We start from the raw sequence: 18,711 nt of genomic DNA on the forward strand, positions 1-18,711 counted from the left end.
AACATTAAGCCTGCAGAACAGCTAGAAATCTGCAGTCTGCTATCCTATCTCTGCTTGGATTGCTATTGTAATGGAAAAGAAAATAAAATGGAAACCATCAACATCAAAGAATAATAGAAGGCTGGAGGTCTGTGGCAATGGGACCTCCGTCTAGAGCAGCAGGGAGCCAAGTCACAAGGGAGCACGCGTTAATGGGTTGAGAAAGCTAGCAACACAGGCAGGATAACTCCAAAAAGCAGTAGTATCCTGGAGAGAAACAAAAAAGATCAAAAATGATAGGGAAAGGAGAGTTAAAGACAAAATCTTCAATTTTTTAAACCTGAAATAGAACATTTACTGATATAAATATAGAAAAGTGTGTGCCCTTTGAACCAACACAGATTTTCCATCTACAGGCTGGCACAGTGTCATGTGTCTGTAAGCTGAAGAGGGGATGCCTCTATTTTGAGACAGGGTCCACAGGAAGGAGAAATCTGAAAACACCTCTACCACATACCACTTGGACACAACAGAAGGAAAGAAGAGAAGATTTGTACTTCATGGAGAGGGTAAAGTTTCAGAAATATTTTCACTGATATGTATGTTTAGACAGAGACAAATTACATTGCGGGGGGGGGAGTGATGACAATGTGTAAGTGATGATCTGATCAGGATGCCCCTATGACACGTTCCTTACTTGCTGTGTGTCCTTCAGGTGAGTGAGAGAAGCTTTTCGCTCTAATGTTGCACATATATCAAAGCAGATTATAATAGTTACCTTATTCAGTACAATATCTTGCTTCATGCCAGAAAAAATTACCCTACAATGACAATGACTCAAGCTAAAACACCTCTCTTGCACACACAAGCATTTACATTTCATGACAGTTTATACTGATGAAATTTGAAAACCTATGCCATTTTAATCATACTCTGCTGAAACTTTATCTACTCAGCCAACACATTACGTGCACACACATTGCCAGCTGACCACCAAAAGTTCACAGTAAACAATGAGCATGAGGGATGATTCTCCTCCCCAAACACGCACGTCTTACTCCTTTAACCTCCCCCTCAAATAACCAAATATGATGTTCAACAAAGCAAGGACTGTAGAGACTATATTCCTACCAAACACTTTCAGTGAAAGGCTAGGAGAACAAACACTAAAACAGAACCACTATCACCACCCCCCACCTCCCCTGCCAATTTCCCTTGTCAAAACTGGAAACGATTTAAATTGTTTTCAAGAAAAAAATAATTATGCCCTGAACACATACCAGGTATCTCAGAAGGAAGGAAAACACTGAGTTAGTTATGAACAACTGAAAACGACCCTTCCAAATAACAGAGTGGAAAAACAAGCTCAGCCTAGGTAGTGGTGTTGCTACATGTGGCCACTTACAACATACTCACATGCAGGTGCAGATGTGGCATAAGTGCATGCAGACTGAGGCAAGTCAAGTATTTGAAACAGCTTTGTATAACTTCTTTCCAAGGTCAGTAAATACTTTTGGTACAATGAGCGATCAATGTGTTAACAAGCGCAGATGCTACCACATTAATTTCTATATAAAGATACAGCCTTCTTGGACTGAAAGTGCACCATAAAAATTCTTTGAATAAAAATGTTAAAATTACCTCACATTTGGACCCTGTTCCCTCAGGTTACCTTTTTGCTCACTTTTTAGCTATTCCATGCTAGTCACATGGCAGGAAACAAGATTTTTGGAGGAGGCATCAGCAAGAAGAGGAAATGATATAGTACTAAAATAAACTTCTAAAAGTGTCAAAAAATGACAGCATTTGAATAAAGAACTGGCTCAAAGACTGAATTAAAATGAAGTTTTAGAGTGAATCTGAGAAACCAAAATAACTTTTAAAAAGAAAAATGTTAATCTATATTTATCCAGGATGCTTGCCAAATTTGTATCCACACACAAGCACACATATTCACTGCACACAGTACAATTACACTGCAGGCAGGCAACAACTCAAAATGAAGCTGCTAGCAGATGTATTTGAACTGGAACACTTCTGCAATAATAGCTCATTTAAGTTTCATTATTTTATAGGTCTTCAGAAAAACTGCAATATCCAGCCTTTCCTGGAAGAAGCCACTCTGTCTGTCATGATGTTCATTTGTCACTCCATGTGCAAAAGAATAGCATGGGAGGGAAGAATTTGGAGGGGAGCAAAGCAGAATGAGAAGGGAGAGGAAATGGTTTAAAATAAAATGGCTGGATTTGCAACATTTAGAAAAACAATTCTTGAGGACTCCAAAATGCTGATGGAAGCATACTTCTGATCTCTGTTTCTCTGTACGTCTGTGCTGTCTGCATACAATAGATATGAGTAAGAAGTACGTGATCTGAGTTCCAATAAAACAGCAAGAAAGTCATTGAAGTAAAACAAACATAATGGTTTTGCCCTTTATGAGGAAGATCAAAGTTCAGAGTCACCCATTTGCAACAAATTTATACAAAACCCTTCTTAGCTGGAGTTGCTCAAAGCCTAAAGACAATTAGACCACTGAGGCATGGTGACTTACAAATCAAAGCGAAGAAGCCAGTGGACTGAGGTGAGGGAGGTAGGTCAGCAAACATAATACAACGTAACTTCTGGTCTAAAATCAAACCCTTGGGGATTAGAGGAGCAGAATAGTTGCAGTTACCTTGTGTGGCTGTTGGATGACAGGCTTTCCCATGGCTGCACGCTACAGCCTGTGATTGCATAGGCTCCCCCGCAGCTCCCATCTAGTTTCATCAGCAAGGCTTTTGCTGCATTCTCAGCTGTCTTCCTGCAGTCATGAGCTCTCTTAAGCATCTGGGTGATGTTTTCATCACCTGTCTGGTCTCCTAGTTTTCAAGCAAACAATCTGTTTCAGAGCTTTGAGGAGGGTGATAGAAATTAAGGCAAGAGTAGAGATGCTTCTATGCGCTCTCAGTTTATACCAAAACGATGATAATAAATTACCAATCTGTGATGTAAAAGTAACTTCATTTCTGTGTGAGCATCAGTGGTAACTGGGCTGCTGGCCTCAATGCATCTCCCTTCCAGCTACAAGCTCCAGGTACTTGTTGCTCCAGGTACATGTCTTAAGTGATGTTTTATCTTCACTAGCTTGTCTGTTTGTAAGGGTGTACATTGTGCATTAAGATTAGGTTAGGATGTTCAAATTAATAATACACTGGAAAAGCCTCAGCCTAAATTACAACTCTTAGTCCAATCAGTCCAGTGCTGTTTCACAGTGCAGTCATTTCCAGCGCTTTTTCTCACAAGCACCTTTATCTCAAGCCTAATGGTTTGCAGAACACCTTCTTACAGGTTACCTTTCCAGCTGGAAGAATTCCCTTACTGCTTAGATACAGCCTTTCAGAGTTTATAGTCATGCATACTAAAACAAAAGAAAACTACCACTGGTGTTTATTAATTTGCTATAATTTCTAGTGGTTATGCAGCATCTATACAGTTGGTAAGCCATCCCTTCAGCAGACGCAGGACAGAAACCACCACTGTCACTATTCTTATAGTCCTAACTCCAGATGGAGTCAAGTCATTAAAGTAAGACACATTAGTGGCTACACTGAAAGTCTCAACAAAGTGACAATATATTCATATTTTACCACACACAATGCAAAGATGTTAGAGAGTATTAAAAAAACCCAGTTTGCTCTATGTCAGATTTTAATTTCATCCTTATTTGAGTCAAAGACCAATTACCCACTCTTCACACTGGCTGAGTGAAGTGCATGCACTAGAAATAACATTAATGCAGAAAAAAGGAAGGGACAATGTTCTGTTACGAGCAGCTGGATATGCTCAGCTCTAAGTGATGCAGAAGCAACTCCCATGAATTTTCCACTCACAGACGCTGATATAAAACTTGACTGATCTTCAGACCAAAAATCTGCTATGTTATCTAGGTGTTTTAATCAAATTTCACAGTGAAGTAAAGGTACATAAACCAAACACAACTTCCTCCAAGCTGTGTTATGTAACGGGAAATTGGCACTATTTCTACCACAGGGCTGTAACTGGTAATACCCTAATTAAAAGCTGTAGACAGACACCTATATAAAAACTAAACTACACTCTCTTTCATAAAATGCACATGAGATGAAACCCTACTCAAACCCAAAGTATTTCTCCCTTCTAAGCTCTTTTTCTGCCACCTATGTGAACACAAAATCCAAGACTAAATTAATTCACTTCTTCTGGCCACTGATCTCTGCCAGCAGGGAAAGCTCACTAGCACATTGTGGAAAGGAATGACCAGAGTCTGGAAGAAAGGTGGATAAAAATCTCAGGCATCCACTCTAATGTTTAGCATATGGCACACACTGCACAGGCCAAGACAGGTAGACAAGGGCCTGCTTCTAGCACTGGGAGAGATACAAACTAAGGGTCATGGTTAGCAGCACAGCAACTGTGGGCTGAGTGCACCTAGTCATCTGAAACAAGCAGCTGACCATGTCAGTCCTGTGGCTCTAAAGCCAGATGGTCACTCTGTCTCTAAAAGCTTTCCATTTACGTTTCAGTGATTCCTGAGAAGCTAGCACTATAATACTGTCTCAGCCAGGCCGTTACTACGTCTTGGCACAGCACGAAGAGCGATTCTTCTCCCTCTGAAGGCTTCCCCTCTTTCTACTTGAAGATTACTACGGCTACCTTCTCCTGTCAGTAAAAGGGATGGGACTATAAAACATAGGTTAACATTCATTGTGTAAACACCTCTTTCTATCAGAAAAGTGGAGCCCGCAGCAACGTCAAGCTCCAAACACTTCTGAACTGTACCTATCATAGCGGCTCATTCATTACTTAGTGAGCAGCATATTTAAAAACAACACCTAGCAACAACATTAACTATGCACAAAATATGAAAAACCGAGAACATATAGGCTAATAACCCCAACAACACAGTAAAACAAGATGCAATGTTTTAAAATTTCAGAGCAAAGGTAAAATATGGGGTGAAAAACTAGAGCAAATTTTTTTTTTTTTTGGTAACTACTCAACCCTACCTTTGTATTGTCTTAATCCCAGTTTTTCATAAGACTACACTCAGTTTCTAGGGGGTCAATGTTGCTGGTTCAAATAAAATGGGTACTTGCAGTTACCACAGCTGTATGGCCCTAAGCCACATATGCTCATACTGTTCAGTAATTCCACTCTGTACAGTTGCATGGCTGTAGCAGCCTCACCACTGCCAGAACAGGCATCCCCTTGTGATAGTACAGGTAGGTTAATTTAAATTGCTGGTGAATTTTATGATTTAATTCCTGTCTCTCTTTTCCTTTTCCTCTATTTTTTGGGTGTATGAAATGGTTTACTTAGTTAAAAACAAGAAAAGACCGGAGACCATTCTTAAGTGATGGGTCATGAGATGATTCACTGTTAGAACTAACTCTAATGCTAACTGACATGCAAAAAAAAAAAAAAAAAAAAAAAAGGGATCAATTGACATCTTACCAACAGAACCAACACCTGCAGCTCTGAACTGCCCAAGAATGAGACTCTGCTCACTTTCTGCCAATGCCAACAGCAGCTCGTATGCTTCTATGCACTGTTCACTGAAAGAGAAAACAAAATACAGAAAACAAAAATCACACAAAATATATCTGCAATTTAGAGGGGAAGAATACCTGCAATAGCACCAAGAAAAAGAGGTAGCTGATGAACTGCATGATTCCCTACTACTTGCCTAACAGTAGGGATATTAAGTGGCATAACACACATAGTTTCTATCAGAAGCATTCAACAGTCTCTCCTTCCTTATGATGGTCCCGGGTTGCCCTCAACTAAGGTAACAAGTTAAAATAGAAGAGAATGACCTGATGTGAAGTAAGCTCCAGAAGCGTGTTTGAAACAGTCAACAATACGAATGGTGGTCGACGTGATCCCTTTGAGAAACTTTTTGCACGCCTTCTTACTATACAAAACATAGTATTCTATACTCTACTGTATAACTATACTATACAAAGTATAGTAAGAAGAAAAGAAAAGAAAAATACTTGTTGCTCTGTCGTGTCTCTAAGATTTTTCTCTTTACAACACAATGGCTTCTAAATACAGTTCTGAGTCACTCATTCCTGTTGCATTCTAATGTTTTTGAAAATATATACATTAATAAACATATCTGCAATTTACATTTCCTTGTAATCTGCTCAAGGCTGATAGTAACAGAATACATTCTTTAAAAGGCACACAGTTTGTATTAAGACCAGAACTGCCTGTTCCAAATTAGCTGCAGCTGAAGAAATTAAATGACACCATCTTTTTACATACAGTTTAAAGCAAATTTAGATACTTGTAACCAGATACCAAGCAATTCATCCACAATTTCAACTGACATAACATAAAGTTGCTCTGAATTATGTGGAGTACAATACTACCCTTTGGTCCACTGGTCTTGTGAAAGGTGCCAACGTAATACAGAGAACCTGTATCTTAAGACTGGATACAGCAGGGACAGTTTGAACCTGCACACAACCCCTAATTCAATGTTAATTCAGTATTTAAAAATTAAAAGATAAATCTGTATATTTCTATTAAACTGAGTTCGCTACTGCTGGTGAACTACAGCTGAAACGCACTTGTATCAGTAACTTCAGTTCTGTAGTTTGTCAAGTAGTTTAACCAAAGGGCCATTTTCTCAGGGAGGAAACAAAAAGAAACAGTATTACTATGGCACACCAACAATTTCCCCATGAAAGACTTCTATCAAGTCTCCCCCACTCCCTCTTTTTCTGGCTGAGACACCCTCTGCATAGGCACATACCTGTATTGCAATGCAAGCCTGAGGGCTGTGGCATTGGACTCATACTTCCCAACAAGCATGCTCATCCTCTCCGCATTGCTCTTGCACTCCTCCAGCGTTATTGTTAACAAGTCATTCTGGGATTTCAAGTGCTCAATACGGCTGTAGAAAAGAAAGGAATTTGTAACCTTCAAGCTTAGCTTCCAGACACTGTCCTGTAAACTCTACAACAACAGTAATTTAAAACAACACATACCATTTGGTCTACACAGGTTTTTAATGAGGATGGCAAATCTGTGTCCCATATCAAGAGCCAAGAGAAGAGCAATTTCTCTTACAACAGCTTCTTCTTCTCCTCTCCTTCCCATAAAATGTAATCACAACCCTGTGCAACAGCAGCAAGCAGGAAGCTGTACCCTTATTTTGTAGCCACCAGACTGAGTAGGAAAGTTTCATATTAACCTTTTGCTTAGTTTTTCTGCCTCCATTCCTCACTTCCTGCTGCCACATTTGTGTCTTGTTTTAAGTGGCATACTCATTAGTGCAATGTGTGGGTGTGTGTAGGGGTCATGCAGCTGCATAAATGCTCCCTTTCTTTGGAACATCCAGAATAAGTGTTTCACTTGAAGTAATATTTTGGCTATGATTAGAGAGGTAACTTTCAAAATACGAAGTTTCAATGAGGCAAAATCTCCAAAAGTTCTGGCAACAGCCAAACAGAAGCTCATATCAGAACTTAATTGTAATATTCTGCTCAATGAGGTTGGCTCTGAATCTGAAAATGACGCTTCAGAATATCAGTATTACTGCTTATTCTCACTGCTGATAACTGCACTACACATAAATGTACTATGCCTAAACTTCAGAGTTGGACATACACTGAAAACAGGCGAATTATTTCAAAATTTGGACAGATGAAGAAATCAGTGCCATCCAGAACTCTAAAATCACTGACTTCCTAACAAACACAAGAAGGAGAAGGGCTAGTATACCATTTATTCAGCAATCAGAATAAAGCCCTGACTCTCCCAGCTGCTAGAACTCTCAGATGCTTCACCTTCTATAACTTCTTTAAAACCTCCTATAAGGATACATGTTGTCAAAGTGTAATTGTGCAGTGCACAGAAAAAAGAGGGAAAAAAAAAGAAAAAAAGAAAAGAAAGAGCATATTTTGCAGCACTACAAAAACATGAGCTACTAATAAAAGAGATATTGTACTGATCAGACTAAATTTGAGATAGCTGTGGGGAAGGGAGAACTTGGAAGGAAACATGCTGAGACACGATTCTCATGCTCCTGATCCACAGTTTTGATTTTATGTGCTGAAGAGGACACGAAGCATTGGTTTTGATAGTGCTTATTGAAGGTTAACACCAGCAGTATTTTAAGTGCAACCAGAAAGCTGCAATCTTTCTTCTGCAGACATGTCTATTTACTGGTGTATGTACTACACTACCATACATTGGTACATTCACTGATAGAGTTAATGCTGTAATTTTGTTTCATCAGGACAAAACCAAGGAAGCTAATTCCAGAATGACGGAGAATAAGTTAGGGGAATCCATATTTCTAGCAGTGATGTGTCTTACGAAAAAAGATGCCATGTCTACTTGGTCAGTCATAGAGAAGGACACTCTACAGTGCAAATTGTCACAGGTGAAGGTGCCATGCTGATCTAATAATGCATGACCAAACTGTCACACTAATGGAAAGAATCCTTAGCATACAATTCAATCTTCTCTTCATCAACTACATTCCATGTTTATCTGCAGCTGCCACAGTTGAGCTGGGACTGAACCAAGAAATGTTCGGAAAGGATAAACAAGTAGTAACTTCAACAAAGCTAATAGCAGACAACACATTTGAGCATGTCTAACTTTCAACCTTACCTATTTAATCTCTCTGTCTCCACTTCAAACTCTCTGATTTTGCTTTCAGAGATAGCAGATCCATGTGAATAAAGAGTCTGGAAGATTTCCTGGATGTTTGAGCAGTCTTGGAGGGAATGTGCCAAATGTTCAGCCACAGTACTAGACACCTGCACAGGGCAGTTAATAGATCATTGTGAAGAGATAACCACTGGATTCCTCCCACAGGCAGTCTGCATTGAGAACTGCATTTGCTTGCATGCACTCACTTCAAGGCATTCATTATTCAGTTTTTTTCTATGAATTTTATATTGAATAGAACATCTACAAGTTTCCACTTTAAGAAACAACTGTTTTGATTTAAAATTCTACTAACCAAAGGGTGAAGTCCACTACTTCATCATACATTTAAAAAGCCTAATATGCAAGTTATTTACTTTCTTGAAAGCTTAGCAAAAGGTCAGAGCTAAGTTCTTCAGTGAAACAATATTAACACACAGTGACAACAGCACTGCAGATTTACACTGGCATTACAAAGCAGAACTCAGTTTTCTGTTGACTGAAGTTGTGAAATGCAACTGAACAGTCTTTTCTTAAAGAACAGTAATTTGGAGGAATTGACTCCAAAATTACCCTCTTGAAGTCACTCAGAGAGTGATTTCTAGCCACCAGGTATCAGATCTTAACACTGGGTGAAATATTCTCTGTTGAAATATTCTTCCCAAAATAACTTTTAAAGTATTTTCAGTTAGCTCATATATTAATTTAGTAAGAAAACAATGCTGTTTTTAATGGAACACAGGTCATCTTCAGAAGGTATCATGCACGCACATAATTACTAGTCCTTACCCCTATGCTGCTGATTTCTGATCCTAAGACAGGTCTATCAGATGATGAAGACTCTGATCTTGTCTTTGACAACTTCACTCTTTCAGCAATCTGTAAGTCAGAATGCTGCATAGGTTACACAGGAACCCACACTCCATAAAGATTATACAAAATGCATTTGTTCACTGACTACACTTGCAAACCCAAAGTAAACTGCTGTAAAATTGACACCTGTGCTCTGAGAGAATTACAATCATTAGTGCTTAATTAACTAGCACTTTTCTGCAGCTCAAGTTCATGGGCCTGCTTAGGACCCCAGAAAACTCTGGGGATTCTAGCTATCTCCCAGTTAATCACACACTTGCACAGCAGCTGTGCGAAATGAAGCCTGCTTCTCCCAGATAATGAGCAGTGTTACTGCAACACACAATAGCTCACCTTGGCTATGGGAATGTCATTGCTACTGCTGCTTGTGCTCAGCTCTCCTGTGCTGGGATTAATGGGTCGATTGGCAGAAGCGAGACGACTTGGGCTGGATGGGCCTGTTGCCTGCACGCTTTGCAAACGTGTTTGCAGTTCCCGAACCTACAATAAAACACAACATTCTGGTTTTTCCACTTTTATGGTTTAATAGTTTGGAGGTTTTCTCATTGTCTAGCCAAGCCTAATTGCTTCCGGCTTTAGCACAGAAGTTGTATTTTGTCCTGTGGTGGAGACAAAGGTTTCATGTGGGGAGCAGATGAATGGAGGTTGTCTTAAAATTCCATTGTTTTCAGTTTTTTGAACTATTTGCAATGTGGAAATACGCAGATGTCATACTGTAGAGTAATTACTCAAAGTTTCAGCTTGTTTTATATAACCCCTTCAGTGCAGCTGTACTACATGTATAGAAATTATTCTCTCTGGGGTGAAGCTAATGCTCCAGCCTAAAATTATGATGCCTAAACAAATCAAATTAAAATCCTGCTATTAATGGAAAGCTCCAGTGTTGAAAAAACTCTTGACATAAATGTATCACAGGGTGACTTCATCATATTTAAAGGTCAAAGAATTCAACCGTTAATCATGCTTTCAAAACTACAGTTAAGTAAAGCTACCATATAGCGAGTAATGTGCAGACAAGAAAATACCAGCAAAGTACCCAACCAACAGTCTGCAGCAGCTCTCTGTAAACATACACTGCAAACACTGCATGGTCCTCATAACACATCAGATACTTCCAGAACTGACGTCAAAAGATTTTCAGGACTAAAGGGAAAAAAAAAGTCAGCAGAAGCCAAACTAGCTGAGCTAAAGATTACAGTGTTTACCTTGGAAAAATTCTTAACAGACAAAGAATAAATGGTCTGCTCAACACCGGAATTATGCCACAAGGTAAAGTGACAGGGTTCATTTTTCCCACAGAATCTCAAACAAAAAGTGTGAGATGAGAGAAGGGGGAGGAAACCATCTGAAGAGGAAATTTCCCCAAATATAGTGTTTACTTTAATACTCAAGTTTCTGTGCTGATTTTGTTGGAACAGTCCACCTACAAAACAGAACTAGTGAAATTTTACCAGAAGTCCAGTCCATTTGATATCCCCCTGTAGCATGAAACGCAACTCGTGATTCCTACTCTCTAAAACAAGGTGGGATTTTATACTAAATACAATACGTTTACACAAAGAACTGATTAAGGAAGCTGAAATCCCCTAGTCAAAAAATATCAAAGTTGCATTACAGCTTAGGCTTTCTTCAGCTATAGGCTCACCAAGTGCATGGTCAGTGCTTTAGCAATCTCGCTTGAAGAAGCAGCAGTCAGCATATTCTCTGCACAACACATACAGAACCTACTTCACTGAGGAAAAAGCTCATGATGGAACTCTCTCCAGTCACCAAAGCAGTTATCTTATGCCTCCTATGATCCTCTACAGTCTGCTTCTGCTTCCCTGAAGAGCACCCCTGCCTCTCCCTCAGCTGTATACAAACTGAAGGTCAGGTTGCCTGAGGACTTACTGTCAAAGTAACAGAGTTTTTAGGTATGTGCAAATTACAAAAAAGAAAAAAATCCATGTTTTACATAACAGAGCAGAATAATTGCATGTTACTAATAGTAAGATGTAGGTGGCAACAATAAGAGCACATAAAGGCTAACTGCATTTATAACTTCCCTGTTCAGTCATGGAGCAGTGCTACACCTTACACAAAATGAATCCAAACCACTCCATTGGTCTCTCTGTTAAAAAAAAAGATAAAAGTACACAAAACCTCAAATCAAATCCCCAATGTTTAAAGTAATTTGCTGAAAAATGGATATGGTTGCTTGTCCCAGAATTATACATCTTAACTGCAATTACATCATGAAGTTAACTGAACAGAGTGTATAAAGTGCACATTCGTAGCACATATCTTCTACATATTTTCAGCTGAGGCCTCCTTTGTACATATAGACATACATAATTTCAACACGGGTACAGCTGCACTAATGCGAACCTTAGGGACAGAAGTGCTCTACTGATGCAAACCAATCATTTCAGCCTGCTGATATGCATAAAACTGAAATAAACCATGTATGCGTGTTTCTGCTTGCAGAATTGGAATGCCAGTGCAGATAGGATTTGTACTGTGGCATTAACACTGTGGAAAAAAAAAGCAACCCCCAAACTTCATTAAATCAAAATCATATTTATTACTATTTCTTTTAAAAACTGGGCTGTTTCAAACTAAATTCCCCAAGTACTTAAGTTACAGCATTGTTTAAAAGCAAACTGTACTGGGTTTGTGTGGCAAGGTTTTGGCGGGGGTTGGGTTACAGGGCTGGCTTCTGTGAGAAGCTGCCAGAAGCTCCCCCCATGTCCGACAGAGCCAATACCAGCCGGCTCCAAGTCAGACCCACCGCCAGCCAAGGCCGAGCCCACCAGTGACAGTGGTAGCGCCTCTGGGATAACATATTTAAGAAGGAAAAAAGTTGCTGCAGCACAGAAACAGCAGCCGGAGAGAGGAATGAGAACACATAAGAGAAAGAACCCTGCAGACCCCCAGGTCAGTGAAGAAGGAGGGGGAGGAGGTACTCCAGGTGCCGGAGCAGAGACTCCCCTGCAGCCCGTGGTGAAGACCATGGTGAGGCAGGCTGTCCCCCTGCAGTCCATGGAGGTCCACGGTGGAGCAGATATCCACCTGCAGCGCAGGGAGGACCCCATGCTGGAGCAGGTGGGTGCCTGAAGGAGGCTGTGACCCCATGGGAAGCCCGCGCTGGAGCAGGCTCCTGGCAGGACCTGTGGCCCCATGGAGAGAGGAGCCCACGGAGCAGGTTTTCTGGCAGGACTTGTGACCCCGCAGGGGACCCACGCTGGAGCAGTCTGTGCTCCTGAAGGACTGCAGCCCGCAGAAGGGACCCACACTGGAGAAGTCCGTGGAGGACTGTCTCCCATGGGAGGGACCCCACGCTGGAGCAGGGGATGAGTGAGGAGTCCTCCCTCTGAAGAGGATGAAGCGGGAGAGACAACATGTGATGAACTGACCCCAACTCCCATTCCCTGACCCCCTGTGCAACTGACGGGGGAGGAGGTGGAGAATCCAGGAGTGAAGCTGTGCCCAAGAAGAAGGGAGGGGTGGAGGGAAGGTGTTTTGAGATTTGGTTTTATTTCCCATTACCCTACTCTGGTTGATTGGCAATAAATTAAGTTAATTTTCCCCAAGCTGAGTCTGTTTTGCCCGTGATGGTAATTCGTGAGTGATCTCTCCCTGTCCTTATCTCGACCCATGAGCTCTTTGTTACATTTTCTCTCCCCTGTCCAGCTGAGGAGGGGGAGTGATAGAACTGCTTTGGTGGGCACCTGGTGTCCAGCCAGGGTTAACCCACCACACAAAAAGGAAAACCACTAGGGATGTATTCTTCATAAAATCAAATCCCTGCCTCAACTGACTTAAAAATTGCTAAAATATTCACCTATGCCCAGAACCCAGTCCTGCAAGATTTCAGCCCCAAAACAAGTAACATGCTAAATTTAAGGGCAATCAGGAAACAGAGTGGTAAAGTTGCTTAAAATGCTAAGCATTCATTGACTCCAAAGTTTAAAACCACCTTAGGTAAGGACAATATTACACAAAACTTTAAGGCAGATAGGTTTCCTTTAGTCTATGTTTTATTACTGAGCAGCGACTATTGGCCATGATCACAAAGCCAATTATTCTTAAGGATCTGTAAAACAATGTTAGCAACAGAAAAAAAAATGAACACAACTAAGTCTGTAGCCAGGCAAAGCTTTGCTCAGCAAAGCATTTATAAAAGAAAACTTAGAGTGCAGCACAGTTATCATTCTATGTGAGTCACTGCTTTAACACTGTATCATAGAAGCAACTACAACTTAAAGAAACTGCCTGCTTATTCATGCTTCTTGATGTATTTACTGATTCAGGACTTCATTTGAGAAATTACATGCTGAATTAATTGCTATAAATAACTGCACTAACTTTAGCAACGCTGAGTACTGGATGGTAGTTCTGAGCAGGATAACAGGCCAAGTTTGTCTGACCTGTAAAATCACCGATCTCACAATTCACACATTCACCAAGCCAGAATCTCATGACTGGGTTGCGCACCCACCAGACTGCCCAGAGACAGCTTAGGTAACTATTTCTGGTCACCGAAACCTCCACTGTAAATAGAGCAGAATGCACAACCTCCTCAGAATGTACTTTTCACACTAGTAGTAATTCTACAGGAAAAATAAAGGAAGACCAAAGAACGGGAATCATGAAAAAAAAAAAGAGTTCAGAAGAGCCAGTTTCTTCTCTGGATTGGTGAATGCATGAGTTATGAAAAGACTAGTTTAAAAAGTATGATTAAAAATTATCTGACCACCCCTGCTCAATACTTCTACCAGTCTCAAGTGTCATTACCAATGCAATATAAGTTATTCTGAAGGTTATGTTTATTAGTAGAAAGAAGGTAATTGCAGTACCGCACGTGAGACACAATAAACAACTGGAAATTGGAGACAGAGGAAGGGCAGATCTCACTGGAAATGGATGACAAAATTGGCAAAATCCAATGGGTGAAGACAAGTAAAGAAACAAAACCAAAAAAAGTTCAACTGAAAGACAGAAAAGTGTGGATTTTTGAGTTGGGGAGGAATAACAAGGAAGGATTTAAAGAAAAGATTTCTTCAACCCTTGCATCGTACTAGTTTACAGACAGACATATCCAGAAGGATATAAAAATTGCCAAAGTTCTAGAACTCTAAATTGAGATAGAAAGTGGCTGACAGGCAGGTCTAATTATATGATCAGAAAAAAAAAAAAGGAGGCGAGAACAGAGGAAAAAGGAGAAATCCAGGGAAACATCTGTGAAATCCACATTGAAAAAAAGGAAAGAGAGAAGATCTTCTAAACAGCTGGAGGAAGTCCAAAGAATTACAGAAGTAAAGTAGTGCTGGAACCTTGGAAAGAGCAGCAGCGGGGCATTAAGTGAGACACAAGGCAACAGAGCCATTAGACTTCTGACCAATGGACAGCCTAGATACCAAGATAAGTCAGGTGCAAACACATGTTCTCAAGTTATTAATATAAATTTAAGTAACTGGAAATTTTATTTATTAATATTTGATGTTTAGCAATATGAACCAATTGTTTAGCTGCATTTCTGATTTTTTCCTTTGAATGCGGAGAATTGGAGTAAGAAATAGGGAAAAATAAAGCATAATTTCTTGTGGATACCTTAAGAACTAAATAAAGAGACAGCAAGGGTAGAGAAGAGGGGCCGACACACTACAGTAATGTTGGATTTATGAAAGACTTCGTAAGTGATTAACAGGCATCATGGACATGTTTGCAGAAATGCATAGTGGGTTACAGAAAATACTTTGGTGGAATATGCTCATTATCTATAATCATGAATCTAAGAAAGATGTTTTTACTCTTTGTATTTTACACATGCATACTCACAACTACATGATTGGTTAACATATCCCAAATAAAAAATGACAGCTACAAACTGCATATTTTTGTCACTGATTTCCACATTCAAAGGACACCTGCTGCTTTTGTTTCTAAACCAGTTTCAAATAAGGGGCATCCCTGTGATTGTCTTCTTTCTACCCTACTTATGACCTGTTTCATCATGCAGTATCTTTGAATCCTTCAAGTAATAACATTTTTTTCCTCAGCATTTTAATACCACTTTAATTTTTTCTCCCTGTTATAGAGGAGAAAGGTGAGGTATAACAAAGCACAGGAAGTGAAAATACCTCTCCCACTTTCTAATTTATTCATGCATACTGCAAATCTGTAGAGGAGAAGATGGAAAATGAAATAGTGGTGTGACAATTCAAGCTGCTTTCAGCGGTGAGGGCCCTTCCCAGCCTAAAGCACCGCTAACCTTTCCATCAGGGCTAGTGGTGATTATTTTCAGCCAGCTAATTTTCAGCCCCTCTTAAATCGCGAGCACCACAGCTAACAAGGTCTGATTTCCTATAGGTTGTCTGTTGTAGTTGACCGAGTATGGTGAAGAAGTCTTTCCTGGTATTTGTAAGGGCCATCTCCTCACTGAATTCTCTGGAGTTCTTATCAGTTCAAAGGAGGCATTTACAGAATGTCAAAGATGTCTACTTTCAAGAAATATGTAAGAACTTAACTGTCACTACGAGCCCTACTCCTCTGGCAGATCTGAAAATCAGTCTGCAGTCTGAACAATTATTTTGAGGAACGGAGAAAAGGAACAACACACAGACACAACAAGCTGCAGGAGAACAGGCACACTGCTAGGGTTTATACATACGACTTTTTTAAGCAGCAGGAGAGACTACAGAGCGCTGGGGAATACAAATATGTCACCAAGCAAGTGCTCCTCTGCATTTGACACCTTTCAGACAAAACTCCCTCAAGCAGTGCTCCATGAGGAAAGATCTGGGTGCCGCACGTCTACAAAGGAAGCACAGCAACAAAAACCAAGGATGTGGCAGGACATGACATGGGAGGTGAGGGGTGGATTCCCTAAAAGCTCTGAGCACAACTTAAGTGTTCTGATCCAGGCTGGCACACAGTGGCACAAAGGAGGGCAGTAAGCCTATCTCAGGCTTCTCATTTCATTTCAGATTAATCACTGAGCCATTTGCATACAAGCTTGGAAACAGAAGCAAAGCTCTAGTTTGTTAACAGCTAAGTGGAGATACTGCTGCATAAGCAAATACCATGCAACTGAAGGAGGCAGAGAACGGAAATAGCTTTTGGCTGCTACCTCAGGTTTCTGGTGCGCACCAAGAGACAAGAAGACAACAGTTCAAGGATCACGTTAAGCTGTGCAAGCTGGTAATAATCTCTAAATGTTCATAACGTACCAGTGTTCTCTAGCAACCTGAACAATACCTTCTGATCCCAACACGAATGACACCAAAACAAGGACAGCTGAGCAGTTCGTGCCAGCTTTGTGTCATCCGAGAACAGTGCCTGCGAGGCCAAGGATCTGACTCCTGCTGCGGTTTGGGTAGGTTTCAACTCCTCGCAAGAACAAGGCATTTTGGGAGAGCCCTTGTGCTAAAATGAAGTTTCTTGGAGTGGGGGCAATCTGGGCAGCTGTAGGGATCATGCATTAAAACGGCACTTTTCTAGTCCTCTGCTGATTATGTTTTCATTAAGGTCTTACGTTAAAGATAGCTAAAATACCAACTCTGTTCTTGTTATGGTCAGTTTGGTGAATTCAACAGAGTTTGGAGGAGATACAGAACAATCCTCACAACTAAGAGCATTTGATTAACTGAACAAGTTGACATCTGGCTTTTGCAGAGAATAGACTTAAGACACTTCCTGAGCTGGAACCGCTTTTTCACTTTAGACTTAGTTCTTCAGAACAGACTCAGAGAAGCCTGAAGAGTGCCCACACCTACTGCTTCTCATGTCAACAGGCTGCTTTTGGGACTGTGCTGAGGCACTACTCATCTGGCAACTTTCATGGGCAGTAATTAAAAAACCCACAACTTTTACTTGGCAGTCATGATGGAGTTTATATGCTGTATCAGTGCTGCTCATCTGACTCCCCTGGTGGATACAAGAGATTTTGTGTAAGAACACGAATATTACTTTTTCTAGTACTATTTAAGTCTGTTACCACATATAGCAGTCATAAATAGTGCTGACCTGATTACAACCTTATTCTCATGTAATAATAACATTAATCTCACGAACTGGTACAGAAGTTCCCTGGCATCTTATCTGTATTACTGGATTCAGGATTATGGTCAGCTATATGTGAACAGTTTCTAGGCCATTGACTGGCCCAGACTTAAATCGATTTTATTTTTAATATGGCAATATCATACAGAGGTAAAATAAACCTCTATGTTATGACATTAGCCGCTACACTGCAGGCACCCTACAGAAATAAGCGATTACCTCATTTACTAATGACCTGTGAGAAATAAATTCCATATGTATATTGTTTCTTAGCCACTGTTCTAGAAAGAGGCTCAATCTGTTAACTGAGCACAGTAAATACCTAATTAAATTAAATCTCCAACAAGCCTGAGAAAAATGTATTAAAAGCACTCTGCTTGATTACAGACATTGGTCTAAAGCAACAGACCTATTGATCTGGTCAACTTCAAGCTTATTCGCTTCACCCAATTTAATTTGAAAAAAACAATAACTAAATTTTAGTTGGATCTCCCTTCCCACTCTCCAGGGAAATAATCTGAAGTGACTCTGAGTTCAGGTGGCATGCAGAAAATATTTAATAGGTCAAAGAAAACCATGTACACCATTACATTAAAAATGCAAATACGGTTTCCAGTGCAACAGTTATATACTGTTGCTGACAGGGTCATATGCCATGGACAAACTTCTCTGGTGGGGGCAATAAACCAGTTGTTCTGCAAGTTCAGGATGATATTAAAAACCATGTTTCAATAAAGTCCTCTATAGGCACAAACTAAATGAAAACAACTGAAAAAAACCCCTGCCAGCTGTGCCTGAGTATGGAGGCTGCTTGATTTTGTTACGCTCTGTGACAATCCAACATTAACCCTTCGTCTACTGGGCAAGACATCTATCCAATCTGTCCAAGAAGAATTTCCTTAATTAAAGAGGAATGAACATTTAAACTGGCTTGCTGTATACGAGACAGCTCACAGTCTCTACAGAGCAATTCAAGACTTACCCTCTCCAGGGTCAGTGGTGTGAACATAACTCAGGTCAGTAACATCCCACTGCTGCTATCATCCGACAATTGCTCTAGCCACTTACACGAAACAAGTTGATGACCTAGTTCTGTTTCCATCAGAGATGCTTCCATAACAAAGAGGC

The 18,711-nt window shown here is 40.3% G+C and overlaps 1 protein-coding gene across 1 annotated transcript in view; it reads right to left on the bottom strand.

Annotated features, from left to right (window-relative positions):
* Positions 1-18,711, bottom strand: part of MCC (mutated in colorectal cancers) — a 164,293-nt gene that overhangs the window by 24,034 nt on the left and 121,548 nt on the right. Inside the window, exons 7-12 of the mRNA XM_010563463.1 lie at positions 9,874-10,020; positions 9,457-9,546; positions 8,629-8,777; positions 6,761-6,901; positions 5,452-5,552; positions 2,654-2,837 (exon numbers count right to left, since the gene is read on the bottom strand). Coding sequence (XP_010561765.1) covers positions 2,654-2,837; positions 5,452-5,552; positions 6,761-6,901; positions 8,629-8,777; positions 9,457-9,546; positions 9,874-10,020 — 812 coding nt within the window. The remainder of the gene's footprint in view (positions 1-2,653; positions 2,838-5,451; positions 5,553-6,760; positions 6,902-8,628; positions 8,778-9,456; positions 9,547-9,873; positions 10,021-18,711) is intronic.

This window comes from Haliaeetus leucocephalus, unplaced genomic scaffold (assembly GCF_000737465.1).
Source record: "Haliaeetus leucocephalus isolate CR32 unplaced genomic scaffold, Haliaeetus_leucocephalus-4.0 Scaffold167, whole genome shotgun sequence".
Taxonomy (NCBI): Eukaryota; Metazoa; Chordata; class Aves; order Accipitriformes; family Accipitridae; genus Haliaeetus; species Haliaeetus leucocephalus.